Source organism: Orcinus orca, chromosome 5 (genome assembly GCF_937001465.1).
Source record: "Orcinus orca chromosome 5, mOrcOrc1.1, whole genome shotgun sequence".
Classification (NCBI taxonomy): domain Eukaryota; kingdom Metazoa; phylum Chordata; class Mammalia; order Artiodactyla; family Delphinidae; genus Orcinus; species Orcinus orca.
The window spans coordinates 79,206,671-79,225,176 of NC_064563.1; the positions used below are offsets into that span (position 1 = coordinate 79,206,671).

General features: G+C 47.3%; 1 protein-coding gene across 9 annotated transcripts in view; it reads right to left on the reverse strand.

The window, feature by feature from the left end:
- The window catches only part of KALRN (kalirin RhoGEF kinase), a 653,035-nt gene that overhangs the window by 17,728 nt on the left and 616,801 nt on the right, over positions 1–18,506 (reverse strand). For all 9 annotated transcript variants that reach the window (XM_049710431.1, XM_049710430.1, XM_049710429.1 and 6 more), the window contains 6 exons: positions 6,366–6,393; positions 5,675–5,846; positions 4,373–4,494; positions 3,577–3,708; positions 1,888–2,052; positions 40–118 (listed from right to left, as the gene is read on the reverse strand). In XM_049710431.1, the coding sequence (XP_049566388.1) occupies positions 40–118; positions 1,888–2,052; positions 3,577–3,708; positions 4,373–4,494; positions 5,675–5,846; positions 6,366–6,393 (698 nt within the window). The remainder of the gene's footprint in view (positions 1–39; positions 119–1,887; positions 2,053–3,576; positions 3,709–4,372; positions 4,495–5,674; positions 5,847–6,365; positions 6,394–18,506) is intronic.

Here is an 18,506-nt window from a genome sequence, read left to right on the forward strand (position 1 = left end):
AGTGTTCATGAATAAAGGAACAGAAAACTGGGTTATTACCTTCCAATTTCATTCAGCTCCGTATAAGCTGAATCAAAATTTTCCTTCCAAGAAATGGTGGTACCATCAGCCGCAGCATCTTTGGAAGAGAAAGAATCCATTTATAATATTGAGAAAGCCATATAAGAATAACGAAAAGGTTAACAGAAAAGCTCCAGCATCACCCCCAAAGCAATTCTCATGACTAAATATGGAATCTAACTCAGTGGGAAAATGCCACAATTCTCTGAAATGTTATCTTAAAAAAATATTATCCAAGGGGAAACTGACATGACAGAGTCAGACTCCCTGTACCATCTCCATAAACGAAGGGAAAACTCCGAACAATCAGAAATGTAACTTCCGGATGTTGTCAAATAGAAATCTGCTAGAAAAAATTAAAAGGGAGAAAGAAAAACACTTTGAAAGGCCTAGAAAAGCCAGTGAGGATCAGGGCTGCAGGGAGGTTGCAGCAGAGAGGAAAGGGGAAGAGTTATACGGCCAAGGGGAAAAGGAAACGAAAGTGCTCCAAACATTCTAAAAACTGCTTTCTCACTCCTTTGTTCTCAGCATGAATGAGCTTATCTGGTGTATTGAGTGATTTAGCCTAACCCCAAATCTTCGGTGGTATTACCTTGTATGATGCATTAATTCCCTGGCAATGATTTACACACACACACACACACACACACACACACACACAAGCACGCACACCAATATCTATCTGTGTTGACTGCTGGGGAGCAAGGCTCACAAAAAGCAGCGGTCATCCCTGGGCGGGATTTAGGCAGTGGCCTGGGAGAAGAGTACTCAAGCCTGCAGCACGTCTCTTTTGACCCCAGTCACCTCAGGCTGCCCAGAGCACAGCCGGGCTGAGCCTGGACATGGCTTACCCATATTGAGTTCTCAGGAAATAGAGAACTGGGGCCAAGGTTTCCCAGTGAGTCACAGGCCCCTGGGAGCAGAGCTGAACCCGGCTGGCAGTGGGGAGAGGCCTGGGGCGCATTTCCGGAGCTAACCACGGGGGCGGGGCTGCAGCCCGGGGCCCTAGAGGGTCCACAGCTCCTCTTGAGACTCCAGGATGCCCTTAACCCCAAGACACAGGTTCACTGTCTTTTAACTACAGTGACCTCCTCTCCCTGCCCCAATGTACACAGTCCACTGCCCTGCCCTGCCCCAAACCTTGCTATTTGGAGATTTCTTTAGGTTAACAAGTTTCCTCTTACAAAATGTCCCAGGGACCAAGGTAGCTTGATGAGCTAATGAATAGGGGGGGCAAAATAAGAACCACGTTTGTAAAATACTCATGTGCAGCTAGTTAAATGCGTATCTTAGTTGTTCAACACATCTACGTAAAAACATATCCATGTTGAAACAAGACATTCTGGGAGGGTTGGGGGTGGAGAAACTATTGAATACTCATTTTAACTCAAATCCTTCAGGCAGGTTGCTTTCCTCGCCCTGTTTTAAGTTGGTGAGTGGGGCTGAGGTACACGTAGGCCGGCAGGGGTTCCCAGGGAAAAGGTGGCTCAGTGTTCCCGTCTCAGAAGAGGGTTGGTAGCATCCGTGTGACTCACGGCCCCTGCCTGCCCCTCTTGGTCCCTGGAGACGCACACAGGTGCCCAGGAACCTGGCAGGCCCAGGGTAGACATGGGTGGCAGCTCTAACTTGAGCCCTGTACTTTACGGAAACATCCTTCGTGAGGCCTCTGAAACGCTACTTGGCAGAAGCCGACAAGCAAATCCAGGTCACCTCTAGCTCAGTGGCCTATTGACACTGCCAGTGGGCAGCCAGTGCCAGTGAGTATGTGACAGTCGGCCAGGTGTCTTGTCTCTATCGCCTGGGGTACTGGGCATGGCTGGGACTCACCGTATTCTGGAAGTCGCACGAACTCTGAGGGCTCGCTGGGAAGGCTGATCCCCCAGGGGTTACTGGCACTGACTCTGAACTGATAAGGACTCCCAGGACTGAGGTCCTCAATGACAAGGTAAGTGTCCAAGGTCGACGCTACCGACTGCTGCCAGGCCTGGGAACCTAGGGCACAGTTTCCGAGAAGGAAAGAGGAAAGGCCAGAGGCACATTGTTTCAAAGACCTTTAGCAAACAAAGAAAGGAAAAGTGACACATTCCATTCAAGGGACAGTTATGGTCACTGCCTCGGGCCTTGAGAGCCTGTGGGCTAACTGTGGCAGGTTTGGGTTCAATTTCCTAAAAGACTGAACACGTCATGAGAGCGGTACAAGCAGCTGGCCTGTAGAGTCTGTTCATTTTCAAATGGGCACATGGGAGAGTGAAAAGACATAGAGCATGCAGAATTTACAGAAGCACACACGGCACATTTTTAACAAGGCCAGAAAAGTATATTGTGAATTAATAACAAAGTGAGAGAAAATATGCATTTGGAAATTGAAACAGAAAGGAACATGTATGGAGCATTAGGTACATGTAAAATACTGCGGAAGGAGTCTTCCCATAATTCTCTCTTTTAACCTTCTCACTTAAATCCTCAGAAATCCTATGAGGTTGGGAGGATTAATCTCACTTTACAGATAAAGAAACCAAGGCTCAGAATGATTAAATAACTTTCCCAAGAGAACTTAGTTCATCTTATAAACTATGACCTGAATAATGCTAAGGGAAATACAGCTTGGAGAGAGACGTCTCTCAGCTCAGCATCGATCGACACCTTTGTGCTGCGTTGAGAGACACAGTGAACAGCTAAAGAAAGAGGCAAACATAAACAGCTTTATAACTGCAGAGGGCCTGTTTAAGAGAAGAAAGAAGGGTTAAAATAAGAAGAGTAACAGAGTAAAACGGAGGATTCTGGTTCCAGGTGCCAGCGGTTGCTTTCAATGCAGGTGTGTGACTCGTCACACGGTTCAGAGAGGTGTTTTGTTTTAACAATTAGAGCTACCTGGCAGCTTCTCATTTCAACTAATTCTTCTGGATAATAGTTGTTTCTAACTGCTAAGGAAATGTATGCATGCTTAGCACGTAAATGTAACAAATTTGAAAACTGAACAATTTGAAAAGTCATCATATATATATATTTATAGGGGTCTCTAAAGTTTGTCTGGGGGTAAAGTTGGCGGGCGGAGGTGGGGTAGACCTCTGCTTTTGCCACCCTAGTTACTTCTCTGGGAGAAAGGTCACAGATTAGCAAACTAGAGACCTGGGTTCTCGCGCCAGCTCTGCCCCAGCCTTGTGTTTCTTAACTTTCTTTAAGCTTTAGCCTCATTATCTGTAAAATAGGCCCGATGGTCCCCGTCTGAGTGATCGGGCTGGTTAAGCAGAGAAGTGCATGTGAAGGTGCTTTGCAACCTGCTGTGAGTCATTATTCTGGCAAAAAACCCTGCTCGGTGTTTGAGATCAAAGGTGGCTGTAGCCCGAGATCAAAGGTGGCTGTAGCCCGGCACTGAGGCCTTTGTGCTGAGTTGGAAGACAATAGTTGGAAGGAATAGCTGATGAAAGGCTTAGAGGCAAATAGTTTTATGACTCTGAAGGCCCTCCTTAAGAGAAAGAGAAGATAGAAAAAGAAGAGCAGGGGGAGACGGCGCACCTTCCTCTCTGTACTCCACAGTGTAACCAGAAATAGTGCAGTTTCCCGTGCTGGATGGGGGCAGCCAGCGGAGAATCACAGAGGTGCAGCTTCTCTCCTGGGCAATGGGGCGGTTAGGGGCCGCTGGAACACCTACAGAGACAGAAATTAGGGTCAAATGCTATTTCTGCAGAACTTGGCATTTTACACCAAGGCTGACACACCTAACCTGTGTCTCAAATGTTTCCTATGACCTTCTCCACCGAGTGGCACACCTTTCCCTAGGCCCGAGAGAGAGCTGGGAGATGTACCTTGCTGTCAGAAGTTCTTCCTCGGACTAAATGCTGCACCCTGGAGAGAAAGCTTGGTCGGAGAACTAGGCTTTAGGAGGTGTACGGTAGGGCCCGGCCAGCTCTTATCAAAGATTCATTCTGTTCCCATTTGCTGGAACTTTGCTTTGGAACTTTCACAATGTACCTCTTCTTTCCCAGGTCTCAGGGATCCCTTGTAACGTCCAGTTAAAATGTCTGACTAACACAAATTCATAGAGACAGAAAGTAGAATGGCGGCTGCCAGGAGCCGGGGGTGGGGAGGAATGGGGAGTCGTTGTTTAACGGGTGCAGAGTTTCAGCTTTGCAAGATGAAAAGAGTTCCAGAGATGGATTACACAACAGTGTGAATGTACTTGACACTACTGAACTGTACCCCTGAAATTGGTTAAGATGGTAAATTTTATGTTATGTGTATTTTGCCAGAATTAGAAAATGAATATTAAAAAGAAAGCACAAAAAAGGTTTGACTATCCAAGAGACTGTACCTTGCACTTTAACGGTAGCAGACGTTGACGTGGTGCCGTGGTCGTTTGCTGCTACGCAGGTATAAATACCGCTGTCTTGGGGCATCAGATTGCAGATTTTGAGGGTGATTTCCCCGGAATCACTAGGGACACGAAAAGGATGCCCTTCAGACTCCAGTAATGAGACAAGTGACTATAAAAGTATAAGGGGTGCTGAGCTGAGTCCTTAGGACCAAGGTCTAGTCCCTGTTCTGTTACTTTCTTATACACTTGGGTGAGAACCTTGCCTCTCCATCTCCCCAATGCCATACAGAGGAAGAAAATTCTTGCCATGCCCATCTCTCAAGTTGGTTGTAAATGAGGCTTAGTAGAGGAGTAAAATGGGATAAGAATCAGAACGTGGTTTGAAATATATAAAGTCCTATGCAAATACTGGTCCCCAATACTACTAGTGTCATTGCCACTTAGCAACTTGGTCCCAAAACATTTTCAGTCCACAATCAATAACAAGTGGTACAAGAAAATGGAAAGAGAATGAAATGTTCAAGTATTTCACATTCTACATGTGGGACCCTCAAGATAATTAAGTGACTTAAGCAAAGGCAAATTCCTCTACTAAATAACTTTCCCAGTAGTCCCAGCCTGGGGTCCAGGACATCAAGCGGAAGAACTGCTCTGAAAGGGTTAAATGCAGAGGTCACAGGCAGCCCGACTCCCTCCCCACTGGTCGCCACAAAACCTGGTGATCTTCATGAGCTTCACCATGCACTGACTCTCAAGCTAAGCTCCCTGGGTCCACTGATATGTCAGGACCTGGCCAGGGAGTCTCTGCTGGGAACCCCATTTCACATGCAAAAACATTAAGTTAAAGGATGCAGTGTCTTGATCCTAGCTGTTTCTTCCATAAATGTTTCTTAAGCATCTAGGGCTTGCTATGGCTTTCCTCTGTAAGCAGTACTGTGCAAGAAAGTTCTTAATTAGGCGCAGTAAATATTAACAGAATAATTGGGAGGCAGCCAGCCAAATTTGTTAAATAGTCTTTGTGAGAAGCATGCTTGTGGCTGGATTTTCTGTTTTCTATTGCACACTTTGGAGTAAGTCATTTTTGTTTCTTCTAAGAAAATTGTTCTTTAGTTAATGAAGGAATTGAGTATACCACTGTTTCACAGGATTCCGAGGGGCACAAAGTTTCTGGGCTAGAATAGGCTCCAGGGCAGCTCTTCTCTTGAGACCAAGTAACCAGAACAGGAGCTACATGCCGGACTTAGCCTCTGGGTACTGCACCCAGGTGCTGGGGTTGCTGACGTGGGGACGTTAGCTTACCAGGAGGAGACCGTGTACGTAGCTGAGCTGTTGTCAGTGTCAAGGATGTTCTGGTCTGGACCCTTCCAGGTGATGGTGGGCTTTGGCCGCCCACAGACTTTGCACTGCAGTGTCACTGTGTCCCCAAGCAAGCAGGTCACATCCACTAAGGGCACGAGGAATTCTGGTGCCACTGTGGTCAAATCAACATCGATATAAATTAGCATCGTTCAGAACGGACAGAATAAAACAGCTATTTTATAACACAACCCTCTCATTCCCCACCCATGTTGTGTAACCATTCAAATAACCTTCAGCTTAACTCTGTAGAGCCACCTGTGTCCCGTGAAAAAGTATTTTTAAAGTAATAAAAAAAAGTAATAAATGTTTATTTTAGATTAAATTAGGAAATATAGATTAAAAAAGAGAAGAAAAAGCTCCATGGTGACATCACACAGGGGTTACTGTGAACAGTCTGGTATATATCATTTTAGACTTTATATAAACACATATTTTCTTACAAAAAGTGGATCTCATTATACACATTACAAGGTGTGGTCTTTTTCACCCTAACAGTGTATCCTAAACGTTTTCCTTGTCCGTAAGTAGAGAACTATATCACCATTGTTTAAAGGTGCTACCTCAGTGCTGGATTTGCCGTAATTTATTTAGCCAATCGCCACGTATTCAATTCTGTCACTTTTTAACTCACCTTCTTGGATGAAATTTGGATTTAAGATCTGAAAAACACAAAGAAACAGAAAATTGCTTAAATCCTAAACTACTAAAAAAGAACGGGAGACTTCTATCCTAGTGAGTAAAAGGAAAGTACAGTTTGGGGCGAGAAGCGTGGAGCCCAGCTCCTGTGGCTTGTGACTGCTTCACTACTGCAGTAACAACAAGGGCGCCTGGTTTACTTTCCCATCTGCTCTGACTGTTCACATTCCCTCTGGGCAGCCCGGGCCCCAGGCAGGTTTACTGTGACTACAGAGCTGGGCTGGCCACAGCTGGCCTTGTTATCCTCCGTCACCTCACCTGCTTTTCCTCCCTGCCCTGTGCAGAAAAACCCATTCTCCCCCACCTCAATATGCACTCAAGCATCGTGATGGCACTGATGCTTCCCAGCATCGGGAATTTTCAAAAACAGAGCGACTGACATCTATTAAACTGGAAGAGTCATGGACATTAACCAGCCCAGTGGTTTCCTTCCAGCACCTAAATGCAGAGCTTGTCTGGTTGAAGGGGGAAGAGGGAAGTCCCAGCTGTCCATCCTGCCCCACTGAACTGCTCCTGTAGCCCAGGCCTCCACAGGGCAACTTGCAAGGCACTGCACAGCCCTTTTGGCTGCACGGTTGAGGAAACAGAGACTTGGGCTGCCCTAGGGACCTATCTGGTCACGTGGCTGGTTGGCAGAGGCCGTGCTGGAGCCCTCTGCACACTACGGTGTCTGCTTTGTGACACCATGGATCTCACAGAAGGGAAGACCTTCCAGTCGACTGGCCATTACCCCTTCTTGCGAAGATGTCGCCTTGGTTTTCCTCCTATCTTTTGTATTACCTGTAATCCTACAGCCTGGGTCATAAAGCTGGGTGGGGGGAACAAAATCTGGGCTTCCCAGTAGGAGAGGCTGGCGCTTACCTCTTTTGCTTAATGTGATTTTATCTTCGTTTTTAAAAACTTACTGTCATCACTTTCCTTCACCGTAACATGGTGATAAATAATACCTAGTACAAAGCGTTATCATGAAGATGAAATGAAATATTGTATGTCACACAATGCTTGACAAATAACAAGTATTCAGTGACTATTTAAATAAATTATCTAAGTCTAATCATCTCCCTTCTGCTAAGAGGCCTATCGTTGCAGGGGCTTATCTCTAACAGTTCATCTTGCAAAATTCTTCTTTCCTTCATAATGAAGCTAGGAGGCTCCTGTCTTGCAAATCGTCTGTTGGGGCAGTCACACTTATCTCCCCAATTTACCCAAGTCATAGGTGAGCTTGGCTTCTGTGTGGTTTTACCTGACACAGGCACCCACACGAGCCCTTTGGAAAAAGGTATTTCCTCCTCTGAGTTCCCCTCTGCACACCGATTGCCTGCATCTACCACCCAGGTTTTTCACGAAGCACGCTGCAGAAAACTCTTGCAACGCCAAGTCCCGGGGCTGAGTGTCTCAAGACTCTGACCATCACGGTGCCCTATACTAGCCTCCAAAGGCCACTCACACTACTGCCCGGCCTGCTTTTAAATCAACGGTTTTCAACCCTTGACCCAGGTGGCTTTAAAAACACACAAAACCCCCAGTGCCTGGGCCTCATGCTTAGAAATTCTGTTTTAATGGGTGTGAAGTGGGGTTGGGACCAGCAGTTTTAAAAGCTGCCTCAGGTGAATCAACATGCAGCCTGTTGAGGAAAGCTGCTGAAAGTTCCCCTCCATCCAAGGGAACTGATCTCAGATAAACCAACTTCCTGCCCCTGAGTCTTTTCTGGGCGTGGGTGTGGAGGATGCATGGGGCATTTGGTAAAAGCGACTGCTTCTCCCACAACTTAGAAACCGCCTCTATGTGAAGAGGCCCTGGGCCATGGTAGGCAGAGAAGTGTGAAGAGTTGCTCTAGTTGGAAAATTAACTAAACTACCAGTACACATGATGGGCAGTCCAGCATCACTTGTAGGGGGTGCTAAGGAGGCCATAAACTGGTCCACCTGACTTAGGTGAGGTGGGAGAATGACATCGAACCAGTCATTTCACAGTCAAAGAAAAGGAAACTAGGAATATTTCCTAAACGTTAATAGTGGTCTTCTTGGGGTGATGAGATGAAGGGTGGCCGTCCACCCATCCATTCAAAAAACGTTGCTTCTTGAGGCTGGTGTAAGATTTTGTGGCTACAGAGATGCTAAGCCATAGGCCCTGACCTCAGGATTTATAAAACATCTGCACATTGGTGATTTCTTTTTTCTTTTTCTTCTTACCTGGGCTTTCCAAATATTCTGCAGTCAGTATGTTTCACTTTTGTAATATTTTTTTTTTAAGGAAAAAATGGTTCACTTAGAGCTATTAGACCGTAAGTTCTTCAAAGACAGGAGCCATTTGTTATTCATCTTTGTACCTCAGGCCTCTAGCCCCCGGTCTGCCACGTAATGGACATTTAATACGTGTTGGTTGAATGAGTATTTGACCTATGTCCACATTTCAGTTCTCCAATGAATTTAGGACTGATTCATACACAGAATCTGGAAGTAGGGCCAAAGGATCTATAACATAATTACTCCTGGGTATAATACTATTTGAATAGAGTCTATTTTCAAACACAATGGCACGCAAACGTTTTGGAAAACGATTAAAAAAGACCAAAACAATAAAATCAATGGCCTCTGAGAGAGGAGGGTCTTAAGAGTGTGGGTTGCAGGAGGGACTGTAAACTCTCCAGCAGACAGAGGACATAGTACCAGACCCTAAGCCGACACACTCCCTGGCCTTGAACAACATTCCCAAGCACCTGAGGCCTCGGTTTTATCTGTAAATTGGGGACAATAATGCCCACCTGGAAAGTTGTTTGACTGAAGGGCTCTATCTATTTCATGAAGATTTACTGAGCTGACCCTTGGTTAGGTGGTGGTGGCCTGCCCTCCCTGGGCCAATGGTCTAGTGGGCAAGATGGAATTAAATGGCTCACAGTGTCCAGGAGGGAGCCTGGCTGATGGCGGTAGCCAGCCTCCAGCAAACACGGAGCACTGCCCTCTCTCTCGTCCTACCCCCGCTCAATCATAAGGACTCCAGGGTAAAAAAGATTTGGGAATGCTGCCAGCTTTGTTCGACGGCCCGTATTTCCCATCTTGATGGGAATCCACAAGGGAGCAGGACATCGAGTCCATGCCAGGAGACACAGGGAGGAGAAAGATGACAAATGGAAGAGACAAATGGCAGTTTCCTACGTTATAAAAAGTTAAGTGGGGTTTCGTAAACCTGCACTGTGGCAGTACTTCTATAAACATCCCAAACGGCTGCTTAGAGAATTTACCTTATTCCTCTTTCTTGTCACAACCCCAACCGTGTTAAGTATATTGTTAAACACAGGCACCGTTTAAAAAGAAAATCTTCCTAGCTTCCATGTAGAACTTAGTGCGGACTTTGGAGAGAAAGGCTGCTGATACGGCTTAACTGCAGCTTCTCTCTGGAGGCGGCTTGTGGAAGGCACCCGTCTTCATGCCGCTGCCCCTTGGCTGGCCTAGGTGTTGCTGACAATGGTAATACCATCACTGATTTGCTTAACCTTGCATGGCTGGCATAAACTACTCACAAACTCCTTCACTTGCCCCTCCAGAGTGCTGGGAAGAGGTGCCGAGCACCTGTTACCTATTCCCATTTCCAGAGGAGACAGGGAATTAAGTGCAGCCTTACGGAGACAGTGACGGGGAACTGGCCCCCAGAGCTCTTCCCACCTCAGTGCTCAGTGCAGAGGCAAGGTCTGGGGAAAAGCATCGCGAGACTTTGTCATCGATGTCAAAGGCCTGCCTGCTGACCTTTAATCCCCATCCTTGCTGTACATCTCATCTCTACCCAGTTCTCCTCTGCAAACTCCTCCAGCAAGGACCAAGAGCCTGGAAAAAGTCCATACCCATGTTTTCCTAACTGTGACTCTGGATTCTGCCCAGAGGAGGTTCCTCCCTTGTTTTTTCTCTTTCTGTTTTGAAGCAAATCAGAGTATGGACTGGAGAAGAGTCATGCCAACCTTCTCACACTGTATCTTGTATTTGCCTGCGGCTCCCTATGGACTACAAGGCCCATGCAGGCAAGGGCCACATTTCATTTCATTGTCATTGCCTCAGAGCCTAGCGTAATACCTAGCACATGAGTGCTCCGTTGAAATTTGTTAAAGCAATGAAAATGTGAAATGGTGGGGTCCTAAGTTGGGGGAGGAGAGTTGAGAAAATGCCTTGCTGTGAACTTGGAGTGTTTTCCGATTTCCATTAGTCTGGAACTTGACTTGTTCTGGAATCTCATTGGTCAGTCAGGGTCTGAGATTTAGCCAACAGTGACCTTCCTGTCCTCTCTGCTCTTCCAGAGGCTGCTCCCTATGGCTCTGATCACGCGCTGCCATCTATCCACACATCTTCCCTGCATGTTAGTTGCCCCACCAGACTTGTGAACTGTTCGAAGATAGTAACCTGTTCATGTACTGTTTTACGTACTGTTCGTTATGTTGCTTAACATAGCACCTTGCACATAGCAAAAGATCAAGTAAAATTCGTTAAATCACGTTAACTGCGGCCACTCAATGAGTAGACTAGAATTTAGGTCTCCTGACCACCTTGTCTTATGATCACCGGTGGTGTGGGCAGGGACCTGAGGCGTCAGTCTGGGACCCGAAGGGTTAATCATAAGATGCAGCTATTTCCTAAATGCTAACATTTGCCTTCCTTAGAAACAGTCTGGGGGCCACGTAAAGGGGTGGCTGGGCAGGAGGAGAGATCTGGAATCTAAAATGGAAGTGGCCGTGGAGGGAAGAAGACATTTACATAAAATGCACGCTGTCTCTCTGGGAGACCCAAGCGCAGGAGGAGGAGGAGGCTGGTACTGGCCGGTGGGAAAGAACTGCTGGGAAGCCTGGTTTCATTTGAACAGCAGAGGGCGGCAGGCGGTAGTGCGTCCTCCTAGAACCACCACGGCGCGGTCCATCAGCAACCCAATTTCTTCCTTCCGGAGAGAATTCCACCCGTTTTCTTGATTTTTCTTCAAAGCGGCAGGGCAGTGAGGTAACAGGAGAGAATCACAGGCGAGATCAACCAGCAATGAATAACGCGCTGAGCTCTGAGGAAATCTGGAGTCTATTTTTCTTGCCAGTCAGTGTCCAAGATTCTGACTTCAAGACCTGAGAGTGAGGGTGAAATCCCATCTGCCTAGAAAAGCAGGTGTCAACTGACTCCAGAAGAAAAATACCTGTTTTTTTCTAAATCCCTCATCACCTGTCACAAAACACAGTTCAAAACTACATATCGAGGGCTTCCCTGGCGGTGCAGTGGTTGAGAGTCCGCCTGCCGATGCAGGGGACGCGGGTGCGTGCCCCGGTCCGGGAAGATCCCACATGCCGCGGAGGGGCTGGGACCGTGAGCCATGGCCGCTGAGCCTGCGCGTCCGGAGCCTGCGCTCCGCAACGGGAGAAAGCACAACAGCGAGAGGCCCGCGTACCGCACAAAAAAAACAAAAACAAAAAACAAAAACAAAAACTACATATCGAGAGTGCTGAGGGAATAAAAATGGTCAAACGAAACTCAAACCAAATGTCCTGAACTCAACTCAGAGCTACCTTGACTAAAACAACATTTCTGTCTTCTGCCTCTTCTATTCTCCTTATGCTTGTTTCATATGAATCTGTGTTCAGAGGAGGAAGGAGAGGGATTTTAGATGATGAGGTCTGGCAATAAAATGAACAGATACCAGAAAAACACTTTCTAAAAATTGAGGTATGATTTCTGGTTTGGAGGTTTAACCCTTCATGGTTCCAATCTGGCCAAACCAGACACGATTTTCTAATTTTTTAGAATACACTTCTCTAAAAATTTAGAAAATATTCCTACCTCTGCTCATCTCTTAAGAAGACATAAAATAAATTGCAGTAAAAAAAAAAATACATAAATGCAACACAATCCTGAACAGCAATAGAATTCTCTCTTTGAACTAGTTCTGTACCTCCCAAGTATTTTCATTATCATTTAGCTCTAAGTAGTTTTCTTCAACCATTTTTTTCTTTGACCCAATTGTAATAGCATTGTTTTCAAATTTACAAATGTATGAGGTTTCAAAAAATTATCTTCTTGCTGATTTCTAACTTAATTGCACGTGGTTGGAGAATTTGGTCTGTACAATACTGATTCCTTGATTTTTGATGGGGTTTGCTTTATGCATAGTACGTGGTCAAGTTTCATAAAAAGTTCCATGTGTTCCTGGGAAGAACGTATGAGCACTAATTGCTGCGTAGAGCTATGAATGTCCATATGTGGAGCACACTGTTTCACAGGGACGTCTAGTCCAAACCCCTCTCCTATTTCTCCTCGGTGTTTTGCTTAAAGAACATTTATTGTGTTCTCAAAAATAAAAAGGATAAAAATATGACTTTAATAGAATAATGAAAAAAAAAATCTATCGCCTGTCCCACAAAACAGTAGAGGGGAAAGGAACGGAAAGGGGGTTTACTGCTGTGCATGCATTGGTCTCCCGGGGCTGTCAGCCACAGAGAAGTCTGTCAGGACGGGACTGGGGTTGCAGGGTGGGATGGTGAAGTGGCGGTGTTGTCACTTCCCTTCTATAAGTCATGTTTGCAACTTGGAAGCCAAGATCTTGACTTTGAATATTCAAAGTCTTTATAGATGAATGTTCTGAGGTCTCCTCCCTCAATGATTTGACTTTGATCATACCCCTATCCCCTAAGCTTCTTTTATTGAGTGAAACACCCTCCCAGAGTCTGTGGACCCACAACAGGTTACAGTGTGTTCCGAGGCCACGGGAGAGTGGAAGGTTGATTTGTGGGAATTCTCACGCCCGATGCTCCTTCCCTGACATCCCCAGCTGCACTCAGCCGCTGTCATTTCTGCTTCCCCCACTGCTCCTCCTTTGCCTTTCACAGGCGCTCATTCCTCCCCCTGTCCCGTCCGTCAGGATCAGGTATTTACCACCTTTCATTAGATGGATGGCAACAGCCCTCCAACAGGCCTGCCTGTCCCCACTGTTCTCAGTCAGGGGCCAGTGATCTTTCTGAAGTCCAGGATGAATCACCCTGACTCTGCCTGACAACCTTTCACTGCTCCTCACTGGCCACTGGATGAAGTCCAGGCTTCCTAGCAAGTCCCCTGAGGCCTTCAGAGTCTGGTTTCAACTCACCTGCCAGGCTTTATCTCCCACCACTCTTCCCACATACCTAAACCCCGGCTACCCAGACCGTAGTCTCTTCTCAAAATGTGCCAGGCACTCTCATACCTCTGGGCCTTTGCTCAAGCCCTTTTCTGGCCCTTCACCTTTTTCCAAGACTGTTTCCATCCTATCAGTCCCTCCAACCCACACCCTGCCATCGTGGGAAGCCAATGACCATGCTCACAGGCATTCTGGGAGACAGGTGGTGAATACATAACCTTGGGGAAGTTACTAACCTCTCTGTGCTGTCTCACCTGTAAAACAAAAATAATGATAATAGTACCTACGTCAGGGTGCTGTTGGGAGGAAAGGACTCAGCACGGAGCCAGATATTTAGGAAAGGCTGATAAACAGTAGCCACTGTTACTAGCCCAGGGCCTGAGTGGGTGTCTAGATATTCACTGAACGAGTACATGAATGGCTCCATGCCTCCATCAGAGCAAGTTTCGAAGTCTGCTGTATAACGCAGGCGTTTAATCAGAGCTGCCTCCCTCATGTGACGGCAGTAAGCAGTGGGAGGGACCAGATCTTACATAATTCTTTGGCCCTCCATAGTACTCACTGCGATGCCTTGTGTCAACTAGGTTTTGTTATATTGAGTTGATTAGAAAAACACGTTGAGTGAGGCAGTAGGTGGACCTCGACAGCGCAGGGTGTGGGCAACGGAGGTGGTGACCTCTGCCCCGCTGATAGCTGGCTCTGAGAGCGACTTCTCCTGGGTCAGTGGCACCTTGTAATCTCATTGGTGTATGACCTCAATGAAATGGGCTAGGCCTGCAGACGAGGGTGAGGGTGTGCTGAGTGACTGTGCTGGTCTGAGAAACCAATTCAGACATTTCCGGCCCTTGAAATTGGACCTCTTTCTTGGCTTTTATGTCTGGACTCCTGAGTCATTGGGAGAGGGGTGTGGTGAGGCCAAATAATTAGCCCAGCTGTCAAGGGATTAAAAAAGTTGTTGAGGAAGAAATTCTCCTCTAACAAGCAAATATGCAACAGAGGAGGGCCTGAACCTGACCCTCCTTAAGGAAAGTACCTGAGCCTCCCTTGGGGAGCAGACTTCCTATCACCTGCCACGTTTGGCATCTCAAAGCACCACAGTCAAGACCTGCCCTTTTTCCTGGTTGTAGGACCATGACCTTTCTGAACCTGTTTCTTCTAGGAGGGTAAGAAAACCGCATCTTCACCAGGCGGCTGGAAGGAACAGAAAGCATGACAGACGTGACTAATGCTGTAGAAGATCTTGTCATTAACCTCCCGGGAGGGAGAAACGCCAGCTCCAGTCCGCTCAGTGCCCTTCTCCCAGTGGCAGAATATAAATCAATCTGCATGTGGAGTTAGAACAGAGCTAGGCAAAGCAGCGTCAGTCTCCGGGCCCAACCTTTCAGGTCTATTACAAAGAAAATATTTTGTAAAAATAAAACGAGAGGCGTGTGACGCTTCACTTTTTCTCCAAAGAGTTCTCTTCGTTAAAAAATTCTTTTTATAAAATGCAGAAACAGGCACCGGTAGAAACGCTGGTGATGCCAGGAGGTCAGTCACCCGACTTGGGGTGTAAACGTTTCCTTCAATCTGTCTGGCCAGGTTAGTTATTTTGAAGCTCCGAATCTGGGACATGGCGCCAAGGCAGCTGAGGTGGGAGCAGCAGCCTAGCTCTTTGAAGACGTGGAAGCTGGGCCTGGGGAATTGTGGATTTGGGGAGGGAAAGAAAAGTTCAGCTCTGGCCACTCAAGCCCTGCCCAGAGCCGGAAGTGGACACTCCAGCTGGGTCTCGGGAGGAAATGTACACAGGCCATTCCCGCCACACCCCCTGCAAAGCAAGTGTCAGGGGCAAAGCACAGAATCTTCTCCTTTCTCTCCTGTTGGGGTCTCACTGTTGTCAAGAGTCAGACGTTCAGGAGAGCAAAGTCTTTGGATATCACACCTTAGATCTGCACAAGGCTCCAAGGGCTCATGTCCCTTACATAAACACCCGTGCCCTCGGAGCTGTGACCTCCCACAGAGAACCCCGAGGCTCAGAAAGGCTGACTGGCCCGAGGTCTCATAGCTGACGGGGCCCAGACTGCAGTCCAGGTTTTCTGGCCCCCGTTCCAGTGTTCTTTCCATGTGATACTGCCTTTGCGTGACTTTCATCTAAGTCCTACTTCAGCCTTGGAGGGCTGGGATGGGCAGAAAAGATATTCCTCTTTGTTGAGCTGGAAAGTTAAATAACAAATTCACAGAGGAAAATTGGCCCTGGAAGGCACGTCTTCTTGTCTGCCAGAATCTGTGTTTTAGATTAAAACCTACCTGGACTGGGAGGTGGGAGGGGCTCCAAGAGAGGAGCAGCATGGTGTTGGGTGGGGGAACGAGGGCCAGGGAAAACCAGAAACTGCCTTCAGGGCACCCGCTCACTTTTGAACAGGAAGTTACAACTTCCTGTGCCTCAGTTTCCTCTTCTCAAAGTCTTGGAAGGGGCTGGAGGGATGGAGAGTAAAGGGGAGTTATTGTTTACTGGCTACAGTTTCAGTTTGGGATGATGAAACAGCTCTGGAATGAATAATGGTGACGGCTGCACAACACTGTGAAAGTATTTAATGCCGCTTAAAAAAGGTAAAATGGTGAATTTTATGTTGTGTATATTTTATCACCATAAAGAGTAAATAAATGAAGGGGATAGGGTTAACTAAAGTTTTCCGAGTTTCCATCAACTCTGAGAGTCTATGAGTCTTACCCTAATTGGAAATTTCCTTCCAAATTAGCTTCACCTTTCCAAGTGCCTTCTCTCCCACAGGATCCCAAGCCGGTTCTTACACAGCGAGCACCCCGACCTCCACCCGGAGCTAAATACCCGGGGGCTGGCATCATGACCGCACGCAGCCTGTGCCGTGGGGGAGGCTGGCCCTGCGTCAAATGGCTGGGGCAGAGATGCAGTCTTTTTGGAATCATGACAACCTCTTACTCTGATGGATTGACCATCTCTGCTAAAAGTGGTATTGGGCATTAACAAAACAATTAAGATGCGTTTAATTAATTGGACTTGACATAAAAGCCGGGCTGAAGACCGAGGCCCAGGACTGGGAGGTTGGGTCAGGCCTTCCCACTCCAGTGCCTGCTGCGGGCAAGTGGCAGTGCTGGGGTTGGAGGGTAGATGCCAAAACCCAAGCATCGACAGTCATCGACAGACCACGTTTCAGACGTGGCACGGATGTGGAAACCTTCCTAGCCTGGGTCCTGGGAGAAATCCAGTACAGCTCAGAAGAAATCCATGCTTCTCAGAGATGGGTGTCAGCTAAGAGGGGGGGATTCTGAGCCTTGAGCCTCCAGCCCTGGCTCCAGCCTGGGCGGGGCAGGATGAGAAGCTGGCAGGTGGGCATATGGCATCCAGCCCACCATCACGCCTGCCCACCTTGTCAATAAAAGGCAATCAGCGCGGTCTAAGCGCTACTGGAAAAAATGAATTAATATTCACTCGTTCCCAAGAAAGACTAATGTTTCATTTCCAGCCTGATTTGACTCTTCTTCCACGCAGAGACATTTCTCTCATATAGAATATCCCCCTCCACTGCCACCCCTAAAGTGTAATCAGTGCAGGGTAAACAAGAAGGCTGAACTGTGCACAGATCCGTGTCATTTTTACAATGGTCCCCTCTGAGGTGTGCCCACGCATCAGCAGGAGGGAAGGGGGTTGTGGCCACAAGGGGATCGCAGAGACCCAGAGCCAGTCCTGCAGTAGCTGGTGGTGTGGCTTGTGGTGCTGGGAGTGGGAGGTGGGTCTGTACTTGAGAACATTCACCAGCATGTCTCTACAGGGGAAGAAAAAGGATGTACGCATTAGAGCAGAATTGCCTCCCTTTATATAACTGGGTATTCTCGGAAAGTTTTGTAAATCAGATTCCTAGGGTTCAAGGTGCTTTATTTTCCTCTTAATTAGCTTTCAAGGATGTGCCTATATATCTCCCTAAAACAGTATGTTGGGACATATGCCGGCCCTGAGGGGAGCAAGCAGCTGGTGTGTAAGGAAACTGCTCCTTAAAGGAACCCTTCAACCCACCAACTGAGAGTCAGAATGCTTTGGAAGTGATCTTCATGCAGAGGCAGGAGATAAGAGCCTACACATGGCTAGGCTTGGAATCAACGTGCTGGCGTCAGGTCAAGGGTGGGCAGTCAGCAGGGCAGGACTTAGCATTCGGAGATCTAACATTGAGCAGTGCACAGGGTATGTGGCAGGGGTGTCAGCTGGGGGACCAGGCCCAGGGGATCTTAGCACAGGCCACAGGAGTTGGAGTTCAGCTCAGCAGGGCACAGGGACATGCTCCCAATGAGACAACACCTAGTGCAGTCATCAGGTTCAAAAGACAAGAGTGAGGTTGGGGGCCAAGCTAGGCCTGGTAATGATGCCCAAAGCTATCAGTTTAACAGCAAGAGTCCTTTATGAGGTGGCCAGCCCACCTATTTCTCAAACCGGGTCTCTAAGGTTTAGCTCTTTTCAGTAGGCACCCCTGACCATTTTCTTCTACAATGGACATTGCAATAAAGAGCTACCTACTTACCCCTTGAGCAAATTCTCAGTTCATATTGAATAGGCTGACTTTCTATATCTTATTTGGTATCTGTGTCTGAAAATACTAGCAGTGCCAAGATGCCTGCTTCCCCTCAGCACCTGCTTATGTGCTCAGTTAATTTCAACATGGCAACAGAGTTCAGAAGAGCTTGCTGAGCTCTGCAAGGATCCACATGGAACACACAAGGGCTGCAGGCACACCTACGACAGAAACCTCGGGTTAACCAGAATATCTGCAGCTTCCAACCACATGCCCCCCTCAAGAGTTCCAGTTCTGCCTCAACTTATTATATTTGAAAACTTTTCAGACATGCATCGACACAGTTTTCGGCTGTCTTCTGTTCAGCACTGACATCCTAACACCTTTCCTTACGCACCAACAGCAACTCCCTGGGACCCATCTCACAC